At 35.2% G+C, this 21,293-nt stretch overlaps 1 protein-coding gene across 1 annotated transcript; it reads right to left on the bottom strand.

The window, feature by feature from the left end:
* Positions 1-6,369: 6,369 nt before the first annotated feature.
* Positions 6,370-7,320, bottom strand: LOC141507887 (olfactory receptor 56B1-like). Its single transcript, XM_074215981.1, has one exon. The coding sequence runs from the start codon at positions 7,318-7,320 to the stop codon at positions 6,370-6,372; it is 951 nt and encodes a 316-aa protein (XP_074072082.1).
* Between the last annotated feature and the right edge of the window lie 13,973 nt (positions 7,321-21,293).

Genomic DNA, 21,293 nt, shown 5'->3' with positions numbered 1-21,293 from the left:
CACTTCTCACTGGTGCCTCCAAGAAACTGTAGCATGCAGTAAACCATTTTGGCAGATGAGCTTAACCAAGTTGAGGGTAACTAAATGGTCTCAAACCCATCAGTGAGTTATGAAGGTGTCTACCACAATCAAGTGAAGACTTCCCTGGTGAAATGGACAGATGAGAACAATTTGTTCCAATCCTCATGAAGGCAACTGAAGCTGTGGAACACTTAGAACTTTGGTTAGTCATTGAAGATGCCAAGATCATTCACTGTATCTTGAACCATCATCAGTTATCTTGAGTTTGTCTTCCCACTGGAATGTGATGACTCCGGGAGAGAGAGAATGAAGTCAATGATTTCATGCAACTCTGCCTAATTTAAATCCAATGCATGCACGAATCAAAAGACACCACTCATACCATATTACCATTTTTATCTGTCTCAAAATCCTGTGGAGACAGGCAAGTGACAAAATGTCAGCTTTAGATGCACTGGGAGCTATAGTCACAATCCTTCACATAAATAGCCCAGGCCATAGGGTCTTCTCATCACTTGACTGAAGCAGCTGTGGGATCTGGCAGTCACCCAGTTTAATAATCACACTGTTCACCTCCCAATATGAGAAAAAAGTTAGAAAAAAAATTGTCTCCTTACCCAGTCCTGGTCTGATTACCACAAAGATGGGGATCCCACCCTGTGGTCAAATACCAAACTTGTACAAAAATTCTGCAAAGATGATTTCATTCATCATCAGTATATGGAATGTGTACCCATCCACAGACAAAATCCAGGAGATCTGAAAGATGAGTAACTCTTGTTGAGAGAAAACTCAGCAAATATCACACCCCAAAATTAGCACCCAGTTAAACAATGCTGGCAAATGAAGAGCAGCTTACTGAGATAAGAGATGAATACACGGGGAATAGGGAAGTGAAGGGGAGACTGTGAAGCTGATACAGGTTTTGTAATCAAAACCAATCTAATCAAAAAGTTTGTATGCCTAGCAAAAGGGGTGAATGACAGGCTCATGACAATGAGACTACTATTTCCAGAAAAATACCATGCCACTGCTATCAGTGCCTCTTCTCCCACCATGATGAATCAGAATGCGGTCAAAGAAAAATTTTATGAAGATTTGGAGATCCTTAGCATCAATGCGCTATAAGAGGACAAGCTTATAATTCTGAATGACTTTAATACTAGAGTAGATGCAAACTACAAGACCTGGCAAGAAATCTTTTAGAGGAATGGAGTTGGAAACAACCACAGCATAGATAGAGACAGCTTTGTGAAAGTTGACAATTAGTTTCATATTAAGTGAGATACTACATAACAGAAGAAGATGGCCAGTATAATGGGAACACCTGTCATAAGCCAATGAGGAATAGAAGAGAAGGCATTGCTATTCTTGAACCAGTTATCCAAATGTTTGGTTATAAATTCAGGTTATCAGGTCCCTAGTACTGGAATCCTTCATGTCCTTAGCTAATTTTCTTAAATCTTCCATATCAAGTGCAACGGAAGAGTTTCCCCATAAACCATTCAGATGATCTCTAATTCTTTTTCAAACATGAGTATCATTACACAATACAGGTGTCACACAAAAGTGAGTATATCTATAATTATATTTCATATTCATTCTGATTTCTAATATGTCCAGTTCTTCCCCAACAGCCACAATGGTGTCCCTCAATCCTCTTAACATGTTTTAAAATTCCTCAGTAATTTTGCTTTGAATTTGAAATCCTTTAATAATGTTTTTATTTAACTCGTCTATAAACTCTCCTTCCACCTTCTGATTTTGCATTGTAGACACAGACATGGCCATATCAACAGAAGACATTATAACACTTATCAACATTATGAAAATAGTGCACAGAGATCTGTGACCAGATCAAAGGGTATAATTCTCACAAGTTTGCATTTCTGATTACATACCTTTTGTGGTTTTGATCTTTAAATATTCTGACCCTCTGGATAATAAATGGATTGCTCTCTTGCATTGCCCCCCTGCCTAAGCAGTGGGGGGTCAGGTCACCCCCCACATTTTTGAAGCCCTAACAGAGACTGGGGGCACAGGTCACCCCCCCACATGCAGTTAGGTAATTATTAAGTGTCTGAGGTAACATTTGAACTCAGGTCCTCTTGCCTCCAAAGACAGTGTTCTATCCACTGTGCCACCTAGCTGCTTCTATTATCTTCTTCTAAGTGCATGTTTTGTTCTTCTTTATCAGCACAGTAACTTTCCATGGTTGATTTTTTCCCTTTATTTTGCTCATATCCCCAGTCTATGATTTGATTTTCTGTCAATGTAGAGTTCTGCCCTCAGGGAGAAGGGTGCATTTCCCCCAAGCTTTTTTGGCTTTTTCTTGCAACTGTTTATAGAGATAATTCTAGTTGCAGAGATACTGAAAGTTTTCAGGTCTTCCAACGTCTTTTAATCTAAGAAGCAGATTTTAGTACTTTCCTGATCTGTACTTTGGTCTTTGGATGACACAAGCACTACTTTCTGCCCAGGAATTATGAGATTGGCACCAGGTCCCCTGTGGCAGGCAGCAAGCTCTCCTCTTCCTGGGACTGCAATCCCGATCTAAATATGGGCAAAGGAACAGTCTTACCTCAGAGATAACAAAGAGACCCCTGTAATCTCCTGACCCCCTCACTGTCTGTGGGCTGAGAACTCTAGAAGCAGCTGCCATCACTACTGATTCAGTTCCCGTTCTGCTGAGTCTAGTGCTGGACCATGCTACACTCTCATTCTTGCTGACCTTCCAAGTTGTCCTCGGTAGTCTCTGGGCTTAGAGGTCTGGAAACTACTTTCAGCCTCCACTTGCACTGATGTAGTCAACCTGATGCCAGCTCTTAGATTACTGGGGTTAGTCATTTCCAATGGGATTTGCACTCTTTCATCCCAGTGCAATAGATCTTTCCTGCTGATCTTCCAGTCCTGGACTGTAAAATTATTTCATTCTGTCTTTTTTGTAGATTTTACCACTCTATAATTTATTTAGAATCATTATTTAAAGGTATTTAGAGAAGTCTGAAGGAGAGCTTGGCAAAGTACCTGCCTTGCTCTGCCATTTTAGCTCTATCCTCAACAGCATTAATCTTGATGTTGCTACATAAGACTTTGGCCACAGATATGTGTCTTTTTTTTTAAGTCAATGTAGTGTTCATTCAGATTCTGTAGATTTTTTTTTGTTTTGTTTTTCTTCCTCTGGGGGTCAATAGCATTGTCTATAACAGGTCTCCCAGGATTGTCCTAGTTCTCTAAACTTCTGTATCCATCAAGGTTGATCAACTTACAATATTATTGTTACTATGTACAATATTCTTAGTTCTGCTCTCTTCATTCAGCATCATTTCCTGTAATTTGTTCCATGGTTCCCTAGAGTTTGACCGTTTATTATTTCTTATAAACACTAGCTCTTCATAACATTCATATACCATAACTTATTCAGTCATTCTCCAATTGATGGATTTTCCCCTCAATTTCCAATTCTTTGTCACTTATGAATATTTTGGAACATGTGGGACTTTTTCCATTTTTTATTTCTTCTGAATAAAGGCCTAGTATAGGTATTGCTGGGTCAAAGCGTATGATCAATTTTATTGCTCTTTGGGCATAATATCATATTACTTTCCAGAATGGATTGGAATCAGAATAGTTCGATCAGTTCACAACTCCACCAGCAATTCATTAATGTCCCAATCCTCCCATAACCTCTCCAACACTGATTGTTCTCCCTTTTTGTCATCTTAGCCAATCTGATAGGGGTGAGATGGCACTTCATAGTTGCTTCAATTTGCATTTCTCTAAACAGCAATTATTTGGAGCATTTTTCCTTTTGTTTATATATATATATATATATATATAGTTTAATTTCTTAATTTGAAAACTGTCTGTTCTAATGCTTTGACCATTTGTCATTGAGGAATGACTTGTAACCTTATAAATTTAATGCAATTCTCTATATATTTTAGAAATGAAATATTTATCATAACTCCTTGCTATGAAAATTGTTTACCAGCTTTCTGTTTTCCTTCTAATTTTGGCAGCAGGGGTTTTATTTAGTACAAACCCTTTTTTAATTTAATATAGTCAAAATCATCCATATTGCAATTTATAATGTACTTTGTTTCTTTCTTGATCATAAATTTCTTGCCTTTCCATAGATCTGACAGATAGATTTCTTGATCTGTGAATTGGTGTATGGTGTTGCCCTTCATGTCTAAATCCTGTACCCATTTTGAATTTATTTTGGTATAGGGGGTGAGATGTGAGTCCATGATTACTTTTTGCCATACTATTTTCCAGTTTCCCCAACAATTTTGTCAAATAGTGAGGTCTTATCCTTGAAGTTAATGTCTTTGGGTTTGTCAAACAGTAGTATTACTATAGTCACTTACTAATGTTTCTTTTGAACCTGTTCTAATCCACTGATCTATTACTCTATTTTTTACCAATACCAGGCATTTTTGATGACTGCTGTTTTATAGTATAGTTTTAGATTTGGTAGAGTTAGGTCACCATCCTTAACAGTTTTTTCATTGGTTCCCTTGATATTCTTTACCTTTTGTTGCTCCAGATAGATTTTATTATTATTTTTTCTAATTTGGTAAAACAGTTATTTGGTAGTTTGGTATGGCACTTGAAGTTGCCACATAAGACTTTGGTCACAGACATGTGATCTTTCAGAAAAATATAAATAATATATTTTAGGAAACCATACTGGAGTCTTGACCTGAAATATTGGAAACAAATAACAAAATATAGCTCAAGAGAACCCACAGGAATGCTAGATTCATCTCAGTCAAAATTCACAATTACTGCATCAACTAACAAATTTGCAAACACTTGGGAACAAAATAAATCACGTTCCAAGAACAATAAATAATTAAAGTATGAAATAATTTATTAGATACTAGGACTTCTCCTTGGACTTATTTTCACTTAACTCATAATATGTGTTCCCAGATTTTTTCCTTTATTGTTCTATGGATAACTCTGAGAATTTGGAATTTCTGTTCCTGAATGTTCTGAGTCCTTACCAGTTTACTCTTTATTATCAATCAATTGATCAAATTCTCAAGCTTCCATAGAAGGAATTTATTGAACAATTTACTGAATTTGCTAAGAACAATAAGTACAAAACTTGGTACATTCTCCTTGCTCACATAAAGTCCCTAGCTTAAAGTATGATAATAATAATGAGGCATATATAAATAGCATGTATGGCCAAGGAAAATCTCCTTTCTCCTGGACCTTTCCTCTTTTTGCATAGCCTTTATGAAATTCCCTTAAGTATAACTCTCTCATGCTTGAGAGAAATGATTAATAACCAAAGATTTGGAGAGATCCAGAGTTGTCACTTTTTCCATAGTCTTCATTTCAAAGTTCAATCTCTTTAAGGACATGGAATCAACTCTTCTCAATTGTAGACATACAGGCTTACAAAAAATGCTATTCTAAGATGAATTCCATTCATTCAAGTTTGGGTAAGAATAGCTTTCATCCAGATAGCCCAAGACTAGGGGTGGTCTGGGTATAAGGATAGTCCTTCTGTCCAAGAGTGACATGAAATCACTCAGACCCTCACTGGTCTGATCTTACTTCTTTGTGTAAATTCCATTTCTCATTAAATGTTAACCAAATAGAGTAAACTGCCACCTTAGACATATCCCTCTTCTAAGGGCATGTAAGCTGCTATGATTATCTTTGGTATTTGGGAGTGCTACTCACCGTTCTTTTTCTAAAATAAAAATTAGCACATTTCTTGGAGGCAGGTTTATCCAGAGAACCTCATGATGATTCTAAGTGTCCTTTGGATACTGCATGAGATCTCCTTCATGACAGTGACAAATTTGTTGCAGTTGTCATTGATAACCTTATGAAAATGGAGCTAAATAATCTTTGGGATTATATTATATTAATGTGAACTAGATTATAAAATATTAACACAAAAGCACCAGGTATATTCAACCTGTGATTCATGGTCCCTCAAAGTCCATTCATATTACATTATTGCATTTTATTATTATACTCATTGTTAATTATGTTATAGTCCTGCATAAATATTAAATTCTATAAGAGACCCTTGATAAATTTTGTTTGGACCCAGAAGAGTTAAAAGATTGGACACTCTGCAGATCTGGAGTCTATAGAGAGGGAAGTCTCTAGCATTTTTCATAGCGGGGCATTTTATGACAATCAAAGATAGGAATGAGCTGAGATAATTATCAAAGAAGGAATTATCACTGTCATTATCAGCAACAGCACCAAAAACACACCTGAGCTAGTTCTATGTTTTCACTCAGATACGTTGCAAATCTTTCCCAAGTCTCCAGAGTGCTCTGTGGGCCACATTCCTTTGCATTTGTTTGCTCATGGACTCAGTCCCAGCACTCTATAAAAGCCCAGCCTAAGGTCACGGGTCCTAAGTGCATACACCATGGGGTTGAGGGCAGGGGGGATGACATTGTGCAGCACATTGAAGAGCACCGGAATTAGAGGAAATTTTTTCTCTGTCAGATGAGTTATAGAAAGCACAACAATGGCTGTGTAGAAAAAGAGGATGAGGATGAGGTGGGAGCTACAGGTACTAAGAGCTTTGGACGTAGCTTCTGCAGAGTTCAGCCTCAGCACAGAGCAAAGGATCTGGGCATATGAAAAGATGATTATAATCAAGTCAGTGCCCATTATCATCCAGCCTAAGACCAATTGATAAAGGTGATTGATTCTCTTGTCATCACAAGCCAAATTGGTGACCCCCAAATTGGAGCATAGACAGTGTTCAATTTCATATTTAGAGCAATAATCTCGTTGAGAAGCTAATACTGACACTGGAATGGATAATAAGACATTCCTGAGCACCATGAACCCGGAGGATCTCAAGACAAAGGTGAATGAGATAATGGATGGATAGCGTAGAGGATAACAAATAGCTATGTATCTGTCAATAGCCATACAGAGGAAGATGCCTGATTCCATGCCCATAAAGCAGTGGATGGCAAACATCTGAGCAAAGCATTCAGAGAGACTTATGGCCTTGGCATCAAACCAGAAGATGAACAGAATCTTAGGCATGATTGTGGTGGCTAGACCCATGTCCACAGCAGAGAGAATGCCCAGGAATTCATACATAGGTTGATGTAGAGAAGTCTCTTGCCAGATGGTCAGCAGAATGAGAAGATTAGCACCTAGTGCCAAGAGGTAGATGATTGCCAAGGGTAAGGAGAGCCAGTGCTGCCAGTTGTGGATGCCTGGGAGCCCCAAAAGAATGAATTCAGTGACTTGAAAATAGGAGATGTTGGATTGTTGGACATATGGAGACATCCTTACCTGAGAGGAAGAATTCCACAGAATTATTATTCTCTATAATGACCCTTACCTTCATTGAACAGGATTTATCTGGTGTCTACATTTGTGTGATAGTGTTTAATGATGTTCACAAAGAACTGCATAAAAAAAATTGACCTGACTCTTAGGAACTTGCTGTCTAAGATACATGACAATATTGAAATGGGGTCCTATCATGTTCAATAGGGAAGGTCCAATGAAATTTTATTAATTTTTTTTTTTATTTTTGAATGGCAATGGGATTAAGTGACTTGCCTAAGATCATGTAGCTGAGAATTATTAAGTGTCTGAGGTTGGATTTGAACTCAGGTCCTACTCCGGGGTTGGTACTCTATCTACTCTGCCACCTAGATGACCCTACAATAAGATTTTTCTTTTTTTTTTCTTTTTGGGTTTTTGCAAGGCAATTGGGGGTGGGGTTAAGTGATTTGCCAAAGGTCTCACAGCTAGATAATAATTGTCTGAGACAGAATTTGAACTCAGTTCCTCCTGATTCAAGGGCTGGAGCTTCATTCATTGTGCTACTTAGTTGTCCCTCCAATAATATTTTTTTTTTGGTTTTTGTAAGGCAATGAGGTTAAGTGACTTGCCCAAGATCACACAACTAGGTAATTATTAAATGTCTGAGGCTGGATTTGAACTCAGGTTATCCTGACTCCAGGACCAGTGCTCTATCCACTTAAAGAAAAATAGTGACAACTGTCAACTGAGGCCTTGAAAGTACCTCCTAGATTCCGAAATGCACATTGTTGTTCCTTGACAAGGGATATTTGCTTCAGATTATTTGTGAACCTCAAGGAACCTTCTTCAGATCTCCTTTAGTTGTGGTTCATTCATTTTCTTTCTGTTTTAATTTGGAAAGATTTCACGAGAAAATATGGCAAAACAGAAAAAATGTTTAAGGAGTATGAAATTTCTAGAGTTGGTATGGCATATTTGATAGAGGCATAATTTGAGTGTCAGGAAGGCATACTAGGTCCTACCTCTGACATATACCAATTGGGAAACAATGAGCAAGTGACCCAAAACCTCACCACCAGGCATTGTGCTGAGGGACAAAAACCAAATGCTTCTTGCTCTTAACTTATAATTTAAGTTAGTTAAGTTAAATTTTACCTTAACTAGGGTAAGAGTCAATAAGAAGCCACTAAAGATTTTAGACCCAAAGAAAATTCATCTGGATATAGCAACTGTGACCACCCCACTGGTTGAAGACCAGTCACTTGTGGGATTTTTTATAAAGCCATTGTAAATCACAATGTGAAAATAGTCTTCTCTGCTTTCTGCTCCTGAGAGATATCAATTTCATCTGTTTTCTGAGAGATGATTATTAGAAATTCCTGGAGTAACAATATTGAGATGGTAGCAAATGCCAGGATTAGCAGTTCTTTATATCTGTTGCAAAGAATCCTTGATGGTTTTAACTGTGGCATAAATATAGGGGTTACAAAGGAAGGAGAGCTATGTGGTGGTCACTGCCTGTGAACAAAGATTTAGGATTAAGAATCTATTCTTTGATTACTGAAGAGAAATAAGGGAACACATAGGAATAGTCAGAAGTTCCATAATCGACTACCACTATTCCATCTTCTTCAAGAAACTTTTTTGCTTCTCTGCAAATTAAAAAATATATATTATATATATATCAGTACATATAATTTAAATATTTTTATTATTTAGATTTAATTTTAGAGTAAACTGTAAATTTAATATAATTGAAATTTATTACTTTAAAATTACTTAATTTAAAAATAAAAGTATTTTAAATAAAATTATATTGTAAATATGTTAAATAAAATACAATATCCAAAAGATAAAAATAATATTTAAATAAAAATATAAAGACATCTCTTTGGGTGGTGTATATGTATATATACGCAGATGCATACTCATTTCATGCCAGATTCTACTAAGATTTGGTCATGGAGGCAATAAGTTAAAATGGAAAGCATATATTTGATCTGGAGACAGAAGTCCTTACTCAAAACCTGACTGTTATTTGCTGCCCTTGTAGCCTTGGACATAGCCCCTTACCAGTCTGGTCTTTCCCTCCCAGGTGTAAACATATGATCCTTTGACACTTTGATTATTATCTCTGAGGTAGCCTTTTGTATCTTGGAACCATGGGGAAAATGGTACTGACTTTTAAGAAATCAATGGTGTTCTCTACAGGGATTATGTAATACTTTCATACTCAAGCAATGTCCAAAATGAGAATTACTAGTTCATAGAAATCAATCATCTCTTCATTGATTCAGTTGAAGAAACTTCATGGGAAACACTGTGTAATGCAATAATAGGGTATCTCATTTCTCTAGTCAGCATGTCATAGTAGATCAAGGCATTGATCTTTGAGTAAGGGAAAAAATATTAAATTCTACCTTTGACACATACGTGGACAAGTTATTTAATCTTTCAAGTGCCAAAAGTTATTTGATAAGACTATAAAATGAATTATTGATCTGCTTTAGTGGATATTTTTGCTACAGAAGGACCTCCCCACATTGATGGGTTCATGAGACAAAACTTCATATTATTTCTCCCAAATTCTACCAAAATTTTGTAAATGATATTTGCAAAACTCTCCTTTCTGTCAGCCTTTTTCAAAAGACTTGGTCTCTTGATCATGTCCAGGCTGGTCATTCAAATATCAATCCCTCTCTGATCAGGATATAAATTTTGATCAGTTCTGTTTCTGACTTGGGCTTTGTCGATCCTCCTTGTACTACAGATGATCACACATTTCTGGAGGCTCAGCATATTCATTCTTCACTCAAAGTAGATACCTAAGTTTAAAATTCCAGTGTTCAAGGGATCTATTGGCCTCAGTTTCCTCAGGCTCTAGGATTATAGCCATACACTATCATGCCAGGTTTTTCTTCAATCCTTCCTTGATGAAGAGAATCTTTTATTTTGCTGTGGTTTTTATTTATTCACATTTTTTTTCTTTGTTTTATAGAAGTATTTGGTTCAGTATCTTGTCAAATAGTTTGCTAAATGCAAAGAATTAAAAAAAAAGTAGGTAACATCTCTTGACCTCTACAGGAGGATTTAGCTCAAGAATGAGGATGAGGTCTTTAGTTCAGAGTTCAAAGAATAAAAACACTATGAGGAAGAGAAAATCAGTATGAAAAAGACCTATGAAGTAATCTAGGCTGCACATGGACTAACTCAGATTTGTAAGGCTTGTAAATAAGATTGAGAGCAGCAAGACAGCTAAAAGAGCATGAAAATGTTGCCATTGCTACCAGTTACATGACCTTTGGCAACTCATTTAAATGCATTTTCCTCAATTTTTCTCACATGTAAAGTACAAGAGATACTATTTAGACAAACTACCTAAGAGCTTTCTTATTGTTCTTCCTTATGTTATTCTACAAATGTGAATTATTATTATTATTCATAATCTTAAGGTGAATTTAAGAGTAGTATCAGAATTAAAAGAAAAGAATGACACAGTCCTGTAAAATATTATCAGGTTTCAGAAAGTCCAAAATTATCTGAAAATGATGAATTCCCAGAACAACAAAAAAAGACTTGGGCTACATGGGGAGAAAGAATGAACTTATGACTGGAAAAAAATGTGAAATCGACAGTTGATGACTAAAGAAAGCAGAACTACTCAGGTTCTTTCCTTGCTTTTGCTTTCTCTATCATGGAGAATAGTTTATAATACTAGTATTCATATAGTATTTTTTGGATTGCAAAGCATTGTATGAATGGAATCTCAGCATATTCATTCTTAACTCAAAGTGGATAACTAAGTTTAAAATTCCAGTGTTCAAGGGATCAACAACTCTATGAGAAAAATGCTATTTATCATGTTTTCCATATGAGGAAACTAAGGCTAAGATGTTATGACTTGTTGAGGATCACACAGATACTAAATGGCAGAATAAGACTGGAATCCTCATATTCCTGATTCCAAATTCAGTCTTCTTTCCATTGCACCACCTAGTAGTCCTAGGCTGAGGTTTGGAACTGGGAAAGGGAAATGAATAGGTGAAAGTGGAATAGCAAGTCACTGAAGAGAATTGACCTGACTATAGCACTAATTCATATCTCACTCTCTTCTTCTTAAAGATATTACAAGGGAGCTGAATGTTTTGCCAGTATCCCAGCATATTTTGTTTGTAGAAGTCATAAGATCAACTAGTCTAGATTGAAAGGGGGGGAAGAAATTAGGGTGAGAGTTATTTATATAATTTAGCCCTGTTGATCATAATTCCTCAATATTTCATCTGTCTTCTCCTCTTTCCCTAAATAGTCAACATTCTAATTGAAATCTTCAATACCTATTGCTTATCTTAATGTAATGGTTTCTCAACTTCATTCTTTCCCTTCTCTTTTCAATTCTTTTTGTAACTACCTCTCAAAAATCTTCCAAATGTATGAGTCTGTTCATGTTGATTTAGGAATATACGATATAGGCATAGGTCTGTTGCCTATGTACATATTCTGTGTACACACACACACACACACACACACATTAGGGTTTGCCTAAATGTGGATAACAGCATGACATGAATAGTTATCCCCAGAATCTTACCTGCCCCTCTCTGATGAAGACTGAATCAAGACTGGAGAGAAGCATGGGGACCTGAAGCAGACATAATCTACTCTCTTTAAAGAGTGGCTATTATGTCAGAATTATATATATATATATATATATATATATATATATATATATATATATATATATATATTTATATATCCCCTGCCCCCACATCAATATTGATAACCTAGATGGAAGGAGTTTTAGATTTAAACCTCTCTTCTGGATGCTGTCTGTTTAAGGGCAAAAAATGTCCCAAGGTGTTACAGTGTGTAAAATTGATGGATTTGGAGTAAGGAATATCTGAGTTTAAATTCAGTCTCCAAAGCTTATTGGCTATGTGATGCTAAGGCAGTCATTTAACTTCTCTCAGCCTCAATTTCTTTATTTATAAAATGAGGATGATAATAATGCCTTTCTCAAATGAATGTAGTGAGAAACAAATGAAAAAAATATATACATACAGATTCATATATTAGGATATATAAACTAAATCTCAGAGCATGAAGAAGTCCAATATTCTGGACTTGATTTAATATAAAATTATATGAATTTTCTGTTCTGTATCATCTCACATTTCAAGTATGCAATATTTACCTTATCAAAATAAAAAGCAAAGTGTTAAGATACTCACTGTTATGCATTGGTATTGGTATAGAAGTCTACAGAATTCAGTCCTGTAGAATCATTTCTGGGCTTGGCCTTGACCAAAATCTTTCATTATGCTCATAGTTCTGGATCATTCATGCACGGAAGCCTATGGTCTATTTTATCTACTATAGACCAACTCAGAAAGAGAATAATTTAAAGGGCTGAGAAGATGAGGATGGGAGGAAGAGGGAGATTTCAATCCCTTGTGTTGCACAGGCTCTGAAGGCATTGAACTGAGCATCTAATTAATCAATGAACAATTCCCCTTGGCATATAAGAGATAAACTGGTATTGTTTAATCATTGATTTTTTTGTTGTTGTTCAGTTGTGTCTGACTTCATGATCCTTATTTGTGTATTTCTTGGCAAAGATACTAGAATGGCTTACCATTTTCTTCTCCAACTCATTTTAGAGATGAGAAAATTGAGGCAAACATGGTTAAGTGGCTTGATCAGGATCATATAGCTAATAAGCATCTTTGGTCAAATTTGAACTCAGGTCTTCCTGATTCCAGACTTAGTCCTCTATCTGATGTACCAACTAGTTGTAAGCATTATGGAGTTTGAAGGAAAAAAAAGATCTAGTTTCAGAATTTTCCTGTGACATTAACATATGTGATAATCTAAACTCTGAATTTTCATTTCCCCATCAATAAAAATAGGGGGTTCAATCATTTTTTAAGTTCTTTCTCATCTTCAATCTCTAGGAATTTATGAATTGGGGAACTCCACCACACACGGCAGATGCATTTCACTTTATAAAAATTTTGTATTGATAAATTGTGGGTGAATATAATTAGTCAATGAAGCAATAATTTAATGAATAAATGATTTTCAATGAATATAAGATGTGACTTTAAATATTCTGAAAGGATTGAAACCAAGAGAGAGAGAGAATCAAGGACCATGAAAAATATGGGACAAAGAAAGTCTTTATGGAATAATGGGTGTGTTAAAGACTAAGTATCAAATCCCTATATTCACACCCTAGCTGTAACCCTTACTGAATGTATAACTTTGTATAGGCCATTTCACTTCCATTTTTAAGACTTTTATTATGGATATATAATATTTACCCTACTAGCAGAGTAAAATAATGACACATACCATTTTAAAATGACTTCAAAAATGACATTTTAGAGTCATTCTGCATAGCCTGACATATTTATTTCTATTCTTTAAAGGAGCAAATTGGGTAAATGTGATTGATAGGAAAATAATGTATATATAATTTCATTAGATTTACAAGAAAAGCATGTTATAAAAGTATAAAGTGTATGCTGTTTATTATTTTATTTTTTCCAATTACATGCAAAGGTCATTTTCAATATTCATCCATTTGCAAGTTTATGAGTTACACATTTTTCTGGCACCTCCCCATGGCAGCAAACAATCTGGTGAAAAGTTATGCAAGTACAATCATGTCTAACATATTTCCATATTGGTCACATTGTGCAAAAGAGGAATTAGAACTAATGGGGAAAAAAACATGAGAAAGAAAGAAAGAAAAAAACCAGAAAAGAAGTCTTAAAAAGTGAACGTAGAATATTTTGTTTTGCATTCAGACTTCTCAGTTTTTTCTCTGTATGTAGATGGCATTTTCCAAAACAGGTCTCTCAGGATTGTCCATGGTCCTTGAACTGTTGAGAAAAGATTCTTCCATCTATAATTGATTTTCTCACAAAGTTGTTGCTAATGTGTACAATGTTTTCTTGGTTCTGCTTACTTCCCTCAGCATCAGTTCATGCAAGTCTTTCTGTGCTTCTCTAAAGTTTGGTCACTCATGATTTCTTTCTTTTTTTTTTTAGTTTTTGCAAGGCAATGGGGTTAAGTAATTTGCCCAAGGTCACACAGCAGCTAGGTAATTATTAAGTGTCTAAGGTCAAATTTGAACTCAGATCTTCCTGACTCTTGGGCTGGTACTCTATCCACTGTGCCACCTAGCCACCCCCACTCATGACTTCTTACAGAAATTATTCCATAATATTCATAACTTGACTCAATTTTCGCAATTCCAATTCTTTGCCACTACATAAAGAATTACTTATAAATATTTTTGAATATGTGGGAATTTCTTTTTTTTAATGATCTCTTTGAGATATAGGCCTGGTAGTGGTATTGCTGTATCAAAGGGTTTACACAGTTTTATTGACTTTTGAACAAAGTTCCAAATTGCTCTCCAGAATTGTTTGATCAGTTCACAACACTTCCAACAGTGCATCAGTGCCCCAATTCCCCCATATCTTCTGTAACATTGATCATTTTCCTTTTTTTTTGTCAGCAGTATTTTTTCATATGACTATAAATAGTTTTAACATCTTCAAATGAAAACAGCCTGTTCACATCCTTTGACAATTTACCAATTGGAGAATGACTCGTAATCTTATAAATTTGATTCAATTCTCTATATATTTTAGAAATGAGTCCTTCATTAGAAACACTATTTGTGAAAATTATTTCCCAGCTTTCATCATTCCTTCTAATCTTGATTACATTGGTTTTATTTGTGCAAAAACTTTTTTATTTAATAAAGTCAAAATCATCCATTCTGCAATTTATAATATTCTCTATCTCTTGTTTGGTTATAAACTTCTCCCCTCTCCATAGATCCAACAGATAAGATTATTTCTTGTTCTCTTAATTGGTCTATGATTTTCTCTATGCTTCAGTGTTGTTCCCATTTTGGCTTTAGGATGTGAGATGTAGATCGATCTATGCCTATTTTTTCCATATTATTTTCCATTTTCCAGCAGTTTTTGTCAAATAATGAGATCTTATCCCAGAAGCTAATGTTATTGGGTATATCAAGAAGTAGATTACTATAGTTATTTACTGCTTTTTCTTTTGTATTTAATTTAATTACTGATCCACTTCCCTATTTTTAGCCAGTATTAGACAGTTTTGATAACTGATACTTTAATATAATATAGTTTAAGATCTGGTATAGCTTAAGCCTACTTCCTTTGAATTTTTCATCAATTCACTTGATATTCTTGACCTTTTGTTGCTTCAGATGAATTTTGTTACTTTTTTAGCTCTGTAAAATAGTTCTTTTTGGTATTTGATTGCTATATCATTACATAAGTAATTTAATTTGGGTAGAATGATCATTTTTATTATATTAGCTCAGACTAACCATGAACAATTGACACTTTTTGGATCTGACTTTATTTCCGTGAAAAGTATTTTGTAATTCTGTTACTTACTCTTCCTTCTAGGTTTATCTTGAGAGGTACACTCTCAAGTATATTGTTGTCTATAATTACTTTAAATGGAATTTCTTTTTTTATTCTTGCTTTTGGGTTTTATTGGTCATATATAGAAATGCTGATGATTTATGTGGGTTTACTTTATATCTTATTCTGCTAAAGTTGTTTCAAGTAGTTTTTTTGGGATTTTCTAGTGTTCTCTAAATATGCTATCATGTCATCTGCAAAAAGTAAAAGTCTTGCTTTCTCATTGCTTATTTTGATTCCTTCAATTTCTTTTTCTTCTGTTATTATGAAAGCTGACATTTCCAATACTATATTGAATAGTAGCTGTGATAATGTTCATCCTTGTTTCACTCCTGATCTTATTGCTAATGGTTTTTAAATAGGTACTGTTTATCATTTTAAGAAAAACTCCATTTATTCCTATGCTCTCCAGTATTAATAATAGCACTGGTTGCTGAATTTTGTCAAAGATTTTTTTGGCATCTATTGAGATAATCATATGATTTCTGTTAATTATATTATTGATATAGCCAATCATATTGTTTTCCTCATAGTGAAACATTCCTGTATACATGGTATAAATTCTACCTACTCATGGAGCATTATCACAGTAATAACTTGTAATCTCTTTGCTAAAATTTTATTTAAAATTTTTGCATCAATATTCATTAGGTAGATTAATTGGTCTATAGTTTTCTTTGCTTTGGTTCTTCCTGGTTTAGGTATTAGAACAATATTGGTACCATAAAAGGAATTTCGCATAATTCCTTCTTCACCTATTTTAAAAAATACTTTATATAGAATCGGAATTAATTGTTCCTATAGAATTCACTTGTAAATCCATCTGCCCTGGAAATTTTTTGTTTGTTTATTTTTCCAGCCTATGTTGACTTTGTACTGTATATCTCAGTTCTGCTTCGCTTACCTCTGGGGGAGATGATTGGCCTGAGCTTCTGTCTTTTATGTCCTTCTTTCACAGCTTAATCTGGGGACCTATAGATTTTTTGTGCTACTAACATGATATGATCCTAAATGAGATCTAGTAATTGTCATGATCTGTTCTTTGGTTCTTACACAGGTAGAACGGGCTCTGACTCCTCGTGACTAAAGCCATTCTGCTCTAAAAAAAGAACTGTGACTACAGCTGGGTTATAGGTGATTGACTGCCCTAGGGATGAGACCCAGATCTGGGTAATGTGTGACAGAGCTATAAAGCAGCTCTTATTCCTACTTCCAGTGCTAATACGAGGATCCACTGGGATCAGTCCCCCTTATATACCTTGGATTCTGCTGCTGTCCTATAGTTCACAGCTTGTATCAGTTCTACCAGGCTCCTAGCTAGTTCCAACCTTAGTGTCAACAAAATTCTATTACTTCCTGAGCTACTCTGGGATATAAAAATGGTTCTGTAGTTTTTTGTTGACTTTCTCAGAATTTCACCTAGTGTTTCCTGTGGTCTTTTTGTAGGAGGGTTTTTTGGTGAAGGTTTACTATTCTGAACTTTCACTTTGCCTTCCAGAAGGTGGGAGATAGGTGGCACAGTAGATAGAACACTGGCCTTGGAGTCAGGAGGATGGGAGTTCGAATTTAGCCTCAGAAACTTGCCACTTACTAGCTGAATGATCTTGGGCAAATAGCCCTGCTTGCCTCATATCTATGACTATCTCCAGTCGTTCTGATTTATATATAGCCACTGGACCCAGATGACTCTGGAGGAGAAAGTGAGGCTGGTGACTTTGCATAGCATCCCCCTCACTCAAATCTAATTCATGTGCTTGTCATGGCTGATGTCATAGTTTTCTTTGAGAATGAAGGACAAACATCATCATCACCTCCCAAAATTATTCTCCATGTAGGATTATCCACACCTATTGTAGAAATACCTTAGTATCTAGATGACTTCACTATATACACATATGCATATATAATGTTTATGTATATGTATATATGTATAAATATAAATATACATATTTATGGATATGGATAAGAATATTAAAAAATTTAGATTTGGTCTTGTCAGGTTGATCTGATGTCCTGGATTATCTTGCACAACAAATGCTTATTACATCCTAATATCCAGATTCAAAACCTCTCCTTGCTATGGATCTTTAAAGGATCCTGTTATAAATATTGCAATCATTATTAACTGCATCCATAAGGAGGATTCATATACATAGATAAATATTTAAAGCATAAAACAATGAGATTTATCATACATTGTTTAATGTAAGAAATATTATTATATTAAAATACATATAATAAAAGTGGAAGATGAGGAAGAATAGTTCTATGAACAACTTGAAAAGTGATGCCAAAAAAAAGCAGTAGTTTACATGATGTTAATAGTTGAAAATTCAAAGAAAATCATAAAGTCTAAAGAAAAATAAACAGAGAAATCACTTTATGTTTAAATTCATATAATTTGTTATTATTGAATTTATATGTCAAATGATATAACATCAAAATGAACAAATGAAAAGCTAATTGAATCACAAACAGAATTAGAGATTTTCTGATGTGATTATAATAAAGATAAATATCAACCTCAATTAATGTTTGGCAACTAATTATGAATACAATATCTTAAATGATCTTACATTTTTTAGAAAATTTTGCCAAAAAATAAATCTATTCAGACCCTCCAACACTCATTCTCCTTTTTTGTCATATTGACCAGTCTGATAGATATGAGACATGATGATAATGATGATGATGTTTTGTACAGTTAGGTGGCACAGTGGATAGAGTGCTGAGTCTGGATTCAGAAAGGCTCATCTTCAAGAGTTCAAATTTGCTCTCAGATACTTACTAGTTGTATGACCTGGGCAGAATCTTGTTTGACTGAATTCCTCATCTTTATGGCAAGTAGGTGGTGCTGTGGAGAGAGCACCAGTCCAGCCCTGGAGTCAGTAGGATCTCAATTCAATTCTGACTTCAGACACTTGACACTTACTGCGTGACCTTGGGCAAGTCCCTTAACTCTGATTTCCTCACATCTAGGGCTATCTCCAGGTACCCTAATTCATATCTGGCCACTGGTCCCAGATGACTCCAGAGAAGAAAGTCAGACTGGTGACTTTGCATAAGACCTCACTCATTCACATCCAGTTCACTTGCTTGTCATAGCATCACCTTCCCTGATGTCAAGGTCTTGTTCAAGAAGGAAGGATAAACATCATCAGGTGTGAGATCATTGAACCTTCTTGAGTGACACCAACAGAGATATCATGATTAGACATAACTTTAAGGAAAATGATTTTAGCCATAGTATATTCTCCCTTCAGCCACCAAAGTGATTCTCCTACAGTGCAAGTCCAACCATATCACTTCTCTCTTCAATAAACTCCAGGGTCTTTCTATGGTCTCCACGATCAAGCATAGAATCTTCTCTTTGACCCTGAAAGCCTTTAATGGTTAGTACTTTCCTACTTTTCCAATCTTCTTACACTTTATGTTCTCTTTGTCTCAGTGACATTAGTCTTCTTAGTGTTTCACAAACAAAACATCCCATCTCTCAGCTTTGGGTATTTTCTTTAACTATCCATTTTATCTGGAATGCTTACCCTATCAATCTCAACCTCCTGGATTCCTTTAATTCCCAACTAAAATCCCATCTTATAAAGGAAGCTTTTCCTGACCCCTCTGAATTATGGTGTCTTTTCTTAATTATTTTCCATTTATCCTATATGTATCTTGTTTGTGCATATTTGATTATTTTATCTTCCATTAGACTATAAACTCCTTGTGGGCATGGCATGTCTTTTGCCTCTTTTTTATTTGTTTTTTTTAATCACCAGTGCTTTTGCAAAATAAATGGAATAAAATAAGTGATTTATAAAAGACTGCTGACTAGTTATCTGAGGTAAGAATTTTTCCAATAAGCTCCATGACTGGAAGAATAAGATCTTTTCTAAATTCCCATCACCCCTCTAACTTTCCTCCTTATTTCTGTCTGTTCTTCACAAGTCACAGCATCATCCCAGACCTGGTCCTCGACTATTGGGAGAAGTCAGAAATTTCCCAGTAAATTTAATCAAGTATCCTGATGAGAATTCTTCATCTGGGGAATATTTACTTGGCCTTTGAAAAAATAATAACTATATTTCAATATCAATATTTTTCATTGTAGTACTCTGTATTTTATTTTATTCAATTAAAAACATAATGCTAAGGAGTCCAAAGGCTACCAAAGTGAACCATGACACTCAAAAAAGTTTTAGAATGCCTGTTCTAGATACTGCCAACAAGAAGGGTAGAGAGGGTTGACCACATTTCTGCCAACTATTGGGTCCCTGAAAAGTCACAGATGTGTGCTTATCATATTTGACTTTTGTCTTCTGGTATCTTTACATCAGCTTTCTTTCCTAGAACCTGAATGTTAGGAACCATTAATTCTCAACATCTGCACTTCCTAATAGTATAGACATTGATCCCAATGCATGTACAGAAGAGATTACTCATACTGTGGAGACACTTGATCACCTATATATTGATTGATGCTCCAGAAAGTCTATGAGTATGTCAATGAATTTCAGACTCACTCTCTGGTAATGTTTTAGAGGTAATGTGTGTATGCAAGTTTATGCTTATATGAAAAAGTAGAAACTCCCAATGAAAGTTCTAAGTGTGTATATCTGAGGGGTGGATGTTTGACCTAAGATCTTTTGAGTTATCCACTCAGTAATCCACAGGGTAAGGAAGAAAATAATGTTTGTTTGTTACAGCATTCCCTTATTCTAGGGTCAACTAGATGGTGCATTGGAGAGAACACTGACGGCCTTAGATTTAGGAACACCTGTGTTCATAATACAATCTCAGATACTAATTTGCTATATGACCCTGGTCAACGAACTTAAACTTTGTTTCATCTAAAATAGCACCACCTGTTCATGTAATTACTATAACTGTTAAGTCGCTATAGTAATTACATGAACTTTAAACTTTATTTATATTTTTGAACATTTTATTGTTATTTTTTATGATAAACTCCATCTGTAGGCACTGAGGGAATGGTGATCCCTCTTTCCCTAGAGTGAATGTTGATTTTTTAAACCAGCAGCTGGGCATTTGTTGCTCTGAAACTTCCCCAAAGGGACCCTATAAACATCTAGAGCAAGGAGAGTTTTGAATCTGAGCTTTCAGATAAAGGAAATATTTGCCTTCATCTCCTAAATTACCCAATATTCAGAACAACCTAACAGGATCTAATCTAAAAGAATCTTTGTTCTCACTCTTCTAATCAATGAGGTATTTGATAGAATATCAAGTGTTTGTTGGGGATACAAAATGGAGAGTAATTCTAGGAATTGGAGAAGAAGGGTAGAGAGGGTTGAGACTTGTTTCAAACAGTTTTCCCATACTTTTAGGCAGCTCCATTTGGTTTTAGGGTTCCAGATTGGATTCTTGGGTAGGTAGATAGAGGAATGAAAGGGGACAACATCCTGAAAATTCCTGAATATTTTAATTTTCAGGCATAAACTTGAGATAAACTTAAATATAATTGTTATGTCCTCTATAGAGGATTTCTGA

The sequence above is a fragment of the Macrotis lagotis genome, chromosome 1 (assembly GCF_037893015.1).
Source record: "Macrotis lagotis isolate mMagLag1 chromosome 1, bilby.v1.9.chrom.fasta, whole genome shotgun sequence".
Taxonomy (NCBI): Eukaryota; Metazoa; Chordata; class Mammalia; order Peramelemorphia; family Peramelidae; genus Macrotis; species Macrotis lagotis.
Note: the sequence above shows the minus strand (reverse complement) of the source record. Positions and strands in the feature narration are given on the sequence as shown.

What these genes read in the sequence shown, in the direction of transcription:
- LOC141507887 (XM_074215981.1), bottom strand. Translation starts at nt 7,320, where the DNA reads ATGTCTCCATATGTCCAACAATCCAACATCTCCTATTTTCAAGTCACT.